The 6,688-nt window shown below is 38.8% G+C and overlaps 1 protein-coding gene across 1 annotated transcript; it reads left to right on the top strand.

The window, feature by feature from the left end:
* Nucleotides 1-5,405: 5,405 nt before the first annotated feature.
* LOC111964156 (small ribosomal subunit protein uS12m) lies at nucleotides 5,406-6,656 on the top strand. The gene is made up of 3 exons (XM_023987910.2): nucleotides 5,406-5,549; nucleotides 5,677-5,727; nucleotides 5,966-6,656. The coding sequence occupies exons 2-3, from the start codon at nucleotides 5,679-5,681 to the stop codon at nucleotides 6,349-6,351; spliced, it is 435 nt and encodes a 144-aa protein (XP_023843678.1). The 5' UTR covers nucleotides 5,406-5,549; nucleotides 5,677-5,678; the 3' UTR covers nucleotides 6,352-6,656.
* Nucleotides 6,657-6,688: the final 32 nt, after the last annotated feature.

Here is a 6,688-nt window from a genome sequence, read left to right as displayed (position 1 = left end):
TTGCCGTCTAAGATGAGGGAGGACGATTTTTGTTTGTTTGAGCATGACCTTATTTCTATCACAGCATATTGGATAACTGTCATTCAAATTCCATTCAGCCAGCTCAATGTAACATCGATAGATTTAGGCTACTACACATGATACTCAAATTTTCCCTATACCCATCATGAGGTTGCTACAATCTAGCCTATTAATGAAAGTTTACAACGTAGATGCACAGGTCGAGAGAAAATTGAGTAATCAAGGTGACTGACAGTGAGTGACACACGTAATACCGCCTTGCACACTGTATTCTATTCTACTGTATCTTAGTCTATGCCGCTCTGACATTGCTCATCCAAATATTTATTAGTTCTTAATTCCATTCCTTTACTTTAGATTGTGTGTATTGTTAGATATTAATTGTTAGATATTACTTGTTAGATATTACTGCACTGTTGGAGCTAGAAACACAAGCATCAATTTAATCKATTTTAGAATAAGGCTGTAATGTAACAAAATGTGGAAAAAGTCAAGGGGTTTGAATAAAATGTTATTTTATTTGTCACATACACATGTTCAGCAGATGTTATTGCGGGTGTAGCGAAATGCTTGTGTTCTAGCTCCAACAGTGCAGTAATAAATAAGTAATATCTAACAATAGACACAATCTAAAGGAAAGGAATGGAATTAAGAACATATAAATATTTGGACAAGCAATGTCAGAGCGGCATAGACTAAGATTCAGTAGAATAGAATAGAATACAGTATAAACATATGAGATGAGTAATGCAAAATATGTAAACATTATTACAGTGGCCAGTAATTTCAAGTCTATGTATATAGGGCAGCAGCCTCTAATGTGCTAGTGATGGCTATTTAACAGTCTGATGCCCTTGAGATAGAAGCTGCTTTTCAGTCTCTCGGTCCCAGCTTTGATGCACCTGTACTGACCTCACCTTCTGGATGATAGCAGGGGGAACAGGCCGTGGCTCGGGTGTTGGATTTCCTTGATGATCTTTTTGGCCTTCCTGTGACATCGGGGGCTGTAGGTGTCCTGGAGGGCAGGCAGTGTGCCCCCAGTGATGATTTGGGCAGACCACACCACCCTCTGGAGAGCTCTGCGGTTGCGTGCGGTGGAGTTGCCGTTGCCGTACCAGGCGGAAACCACATGCTTGTGAAAATAGTACCAAAGTGATACTAAAAAACCCTGTAAATTCAGATAATGAGTGAAATACAGTATATTGTTATATATAACCCAGGTATTTCAGCAGTACACTATAATTCCAAATGGTAGAACATAGGGTGACTTTCCACTTTGTCCTATTAAAGCACACTGGCTGATGAAGAATGATGATGTAGTATTCACGGCAACATCCATGTATGATTTGGTTTCACCTTCCAACATAAATTGAGGTCAAATGGATACATTTATGTAGTAAAAATATAGAAATGTACACTGTTCAGCAGTTATCAAACTATATATGTTAACTAGGAACTACATCATTTCTGTCCAGTAGTTATCAGTTTTTAGTAGTTAATTAAGTGATGGTTAATTGTATTTTCACAGCCCACAGGTGTGACTAATTGTCCCAGTTAATTCAGCAAGCATTCCCATTGGACAATTCACCTGATCATGTGACTTTGATTCCCTCATGTTTTTGTGTTCTCGGCCACTGCCAACAGGAGGTGGATGCAGTCCCATGATTTTTATTTTATACTATACGACTTTACTCGCATGGAAACGTGGTTAGTGATTGAAAAAGAAACTGGAAACACTATCCTGGACACACAACATCTTGAGTGTTTCGTGGATCTCAACTGATATTATTTTCCTAAAAATTATAAACATAGACAAACAGTTCTGTCAAATATGAAGAACAAACTAGTGAGAAGCACCGAGGTAAAGACAGTTTCAAGTTGMATATTCGACGGATATTCGCGCTTTCAAACCATTTGAGCAACAGACTCCAAATAAGTGTCATTATGTTGGAAAAATTGCGCACAACATTGCACAGGTCTTATTTTCATGATTTGGACATTAATTCGCTTTCCAAAGCTAATAAACATGTGGAAATGTGAGCAGCATTTTGTATTCCTAGTTCAATTAGTTAGGGAGCGTAAACAAAGTWAAAACTTTTTTTACATTCGAATTTCAATAGCTCATTGGTCATGTGACCTACTTAACTCAAGCAAGGTCCAGAACGTCCACTGACTACCCTTCTATATTGCACACCCTTTAGTTTGCCCATTTTCKTCTCACAAGATTTTACATTAATTTTTCTACATTAACTCCTTGGCCATGTGACCTAGTGACTTCAAACAAGGTTCAGAATGTCCACTCAGTGGGCCTACACATTGCACARCKTTTAGTTTGTCCATTTTCATCTCACATGATTTGACATGAATTTTTCAAAATGTAAAATTTCAATGGAAATGGCTGAGGATACACAAAAAATGTCTGGTATGTAATGACATTTAATTCAAAGTAAATGTAAATTCTTTATTTTTATGTAGTTGTGTGGGACAGCCATATGTTCAGTTCATGCCTATGATTTCAGAGTTCAACAAAGCCAASAACTGCTTCAMGTGTGCCACTGATAAAGAACCTGGATGTGGCCCAAAGACTGACTGGGTTAGTAACTTTATTTAACATGTTTATAATCTTTTGACAACAGTGACGGCATGCAAGACAATTTATGATATAACACAATGGATGGCTAATTCGTCATTCGTCATACAACATTGATATTATTTTTTAACGTGTTACGCTTTGTTTTGTTTTAGATTGAATGTTTTGCATGCCAACGGTGGTTCCATGTGTTGTAACTAGGAATGAAGACAAAATAGTACAACAGAGTAAAGAACACAAACTGGAAGTGCAGTCTTTGTTGTTGAAAGTGTATGCTATACCCCATCCACACTGAAGAGGCTCTGAAATGTACATCAACCAGGGATAAAGAGAAAGTTAACACTGTGAAATGGTTCATACTTATTTCAAGTTAAGTGTCTGTTGACATGTTGGAAAACATTAAAGGTCTACAATTTCTGTTTAATTTGTCAATATTCAATTTTTATTCATTGATATACTGGCCACCATTACTGTGGTTAAATGTTCAGTATATGTATTGACCAGCAAACCCACTGCAGCCTACCTCACTAGCTCACTCTCCATCCCTACTTTGGACAATTAATAGCATGACTCTCGTACTTTGCCCTTTTCCTTTATGGTTGATATTAACGACGAAAGGAGATATTATCTGTCTCTCTCCTATTGTGTACCGCTGTTAAATACTGTGAAAAAATAAAAAACAGGGAAAATAAGAACTTAGAACTACCAATTATTATAGATAAAAATTTAAGAAAAGGGTAAACACAACACTGGACTGAACCACCTAATTGTCAAACTAATATTAATGTACAACAATATAGAAGAGACATATTAGAGGTTATGCAATATGGGTGTATATCCACTGCACGCTTCTTAGGTGTGTAATTGACACTGTTACGGCGTTCCTCCTCCTCTTCATCCGAAGAGGAGGAGCATGGGTCGGACCAAACACGCAGCGAGGTATGATGACATAAATGATATTTATTGAAATACGAAATGAACACGAAAACACTTGAAAATTACAAAATAACAAACACGACGTAGACAGACCTGAACATGGAACTTACATACTACACGCAGAACTCACGAACAGGAACAGACTACATCAAACGAACAGCCAAAACAGTCCCGTGTGGTGCACATACACTGACACGAAAGACACAGGAGACAATCACCCACAACAAACAGTGAGAACAACCTACCTTAATATGACTCTCAATTAGAGGAAAACGCAAAACACCTGCCTCTAATTAAGAGCCATACCAGGCAACCAAAACCAACATAGAAACAGCAAACTAGACTGCCCACCCAAAACTCACGCCCTGACCATCACACACATACAAAACAACAGAAAACAGGTCAGGAACGTGACAACAACCACCAAAGAGCTATTGAAATTTAAAATGATGAAAAATGTACGTTAAACCGCATGATTTTACAGCACACAAACAAGAGTGTGCAATATAGAAGGGTACATTCTGCACCATGTTTGAAGTCAGTAGGTCACATGACCAAGGAGCTATTGAAATTCTAAATGTTGAAAAATTAATGTAAAATCTTGTGATATGAACAAATGGACAAACTAACGGGTGTGCAATATAGAAGGGTCGTCAGTGGACATACTGAACCTTGTTGGATGTCATTAGGTCACATGACCAAGTAGCTATTGAAATGTTACATTTGGAAAAGTTAATGTCAAATGATGTGAGATGAAAATGGACAAACTAAAGGGTGTTCAGTGTGTAGGCCCATTGAGTGGACATTCTGAACCTTGTTTGAAGTCACTAGGTCACATGACCAAGGAGCTATTGAAATTCTAAATGTTGAAAAATTCATGTAAATTCTTGTGAGATCAAAATGGACAAACTAAAGGGTGTTCAGTGTGTAGGCCCACTCAGTGGACATACTGAACCTGGTTTGAAGTCATTAGGTTACGTGACCAAGGAGCTATTGAAATTTTACATTTGGAAAAATTCATGTAAAACGTGTGAGATGAAAATGGACAAACTAAAGGGTGTGCAATATAGAAGGGTAGTCAGTGGACATTCTGAACCTTGTTTGAGTCCAGTAGGTCATATGACCAATGAGCTATTGAAATTCAAAAATGTAAATAAATAATTTCAAATAGTGCGAGATGTAAATCAACAAAAAATAAATGTGTGCAATGTGTGTCTATGCCATCGGGTTAGCTAGAACCAGTTTTGAAAGTTTTAGGTTAAATAGCTGTTGGAATTTGAACATTTTGATTTGTCACTATGTTGACGGTCCCTAACTGCTGTTGGTGGACGTAAGGAAAACTACAGGCGAATGAATATCCATCGAATATCCAACCTGAAACTTCCTTTACCTCGGTGTGAGACGCATGATCTGTCATCTTTAATTTAACATATTTTCTAGACTCATAACCTGCCGGTAAAATACCACCTGATTGGGAAAGCCACTTGATTTTAAGTCCCTAGAGAAAATGAAATAATGTAGCCTACTGTCATGAGTCTAACAATATTTCAAGGACAATTGGACTATAATCAATTTGGGATGGGTTWTAAACAGAATTGACCTCAACTCTAATTTGACACTGCTTTGGCTTACCCCTCCTGCTCCAGTCCACCCCTGTCTATTTCAAGGGTTATAACATAAGGATACCTTTGGGCTTATTTAGAAAATGATTAACATCAGATCCACAAGCACTTCTCATTCGTGGACAGCAAAATGTGCATGGTGTTTTGTGGTTATTTTAGTGTATCCGACCAGTAGGTGGCAGTAATGCTCTTACAAAAATCTGCAACAGAAGCTGTCGCACTCAATGCGGAAGAATATATCAAATACTTCCGGAGGTCAAACGGGTGAGAGTGGTTATGATTTTTGTGTGACATTTCTTATTTTCCATATTACAAGTTGTTATATACTTTGAAAACACACGTGGGTGGTTTGTCCTTGGACAGGAACTGAAAAGCAGCAGGTACGATTTGAAAATACTATAGAACACGGTTTTAGACTAGACTAGAGTAAATGGTAGGGTTAGTTGCAAGGTTACCAGTGTGACACAGACAGGTTRCCCCTAAATCCTGTCTTTGACTCTTTTGCAGGGATGGCTTTTTTGGTGAGTCTGAGACCAGCGTTGACATCATTTCTGCAAGGTAATGTCATCGTGCATTTGTATTACATACACACCATCTCTACTTCAGAATACCCTCAGCATCTTATTTAGGCCCATTTATCAGACCGTGGGGATCCCTCATCCCTGGGACAATTTTTTTAATCAACAAAAGTTGATTATAGAAGATCTGTAGCCAACACCAGTTATGTTTACAGTTTTTACTCTCGACATTAGAAATTGGAGTAGATATCTTATGCACTCTTTGTACCCTAATACAGTGTCTCAGTCTGTCTCCCAATGGTCCGGACCTGTCCTCTCCAGAACTATGGCTACGCTGAATCAGATGCATCGCCGTGGAAAGCCATCGCCCCCTCCCCCGAGCGTCAGTGCCATGTTCGGCCGCCCCCAGCTGAAGGCAGTAATCCTGAAGACAATGATCCGGAAACCCAAGAAGCCAAACTCTGCCAACCGTAAATGTGCCAGAGTCCGCCTCAGTAACGGCAAGGAGGCAGTGGTGTTCATTCCTGGGGAGGGACACAACCTCCAGGAGCACAACGTAGTGCTGGTGCAGGGGGGCAGGACACAGGACCTGCCAGGAGTCAAGCTGACTGTGGTCAGGGGAAAATATGACTGTGCCCATGTTGTGAAGAAGAAAAATAACTAATGGGGACATGGGAGAGGGCGGTGGGGTGGGAATGTGTTTTTTGTTGTGTTTGCGTAATACATGCGTAAGTTTAAACATGAGTTGGATTCAGTGATTGATCTCTCTTGTGATTTATCCCATGTTTCAGTAATTCCCATTTTGTTTTGTGGACTTCAGCAWCCGGCCCTCTGTTTCCAGAGATGAGCAGTCAGCTCGAAGACGATTTGCGCGATTCAAATTAGTTAAGAAATACGATTATATTATTTTCAGATCTTGATATTGCGGCATTTTACATTGTTTCATTAAAATTGAATTAATATTTGCAATGTTAGTGTATTATATGTACAGTATTTGRCAA

This window comes from Salvelinus sp. IW2-2015, linkage group LG5 (genome assembly GCF_002910315.2).
Source record: "Salvelinus sp. IW2-2015 linkage group LG5, ASM291031v2, whole genome shotgun sequence".
Taxonomy (NCBI): domain Eukaryota; kingdom Metazoa; phylum Chordata; class Actinopteri; order Salmoniformes; family Salmonidae; genus Salvelinus; species Salvelinus sp. IW2-2015.
Note: the sequence above shows the minus strand (reverse complement) of the source record. Positions and strands in the feature narration are given on the sequence as shown.

What these genes read in the sequence shown, in the direction of transcription:
- LOC111964156 (XM_023987910.2), top strand. Translation starts at nt 5,679, where the DNA reads ATGGCTTTTTTGGTGAGTCTGAGACCAGCGTTGACATCATTTCTGCAA. An exon ending in GTTGACATCATTTCTGCAAG is followed by an intron (nt 5,728 to 5,965) that starts GTAATGTCATCG and finishes ACCCTAATACAG; the next exon opens with TGTCTCAGTCTGTCTCCCAA.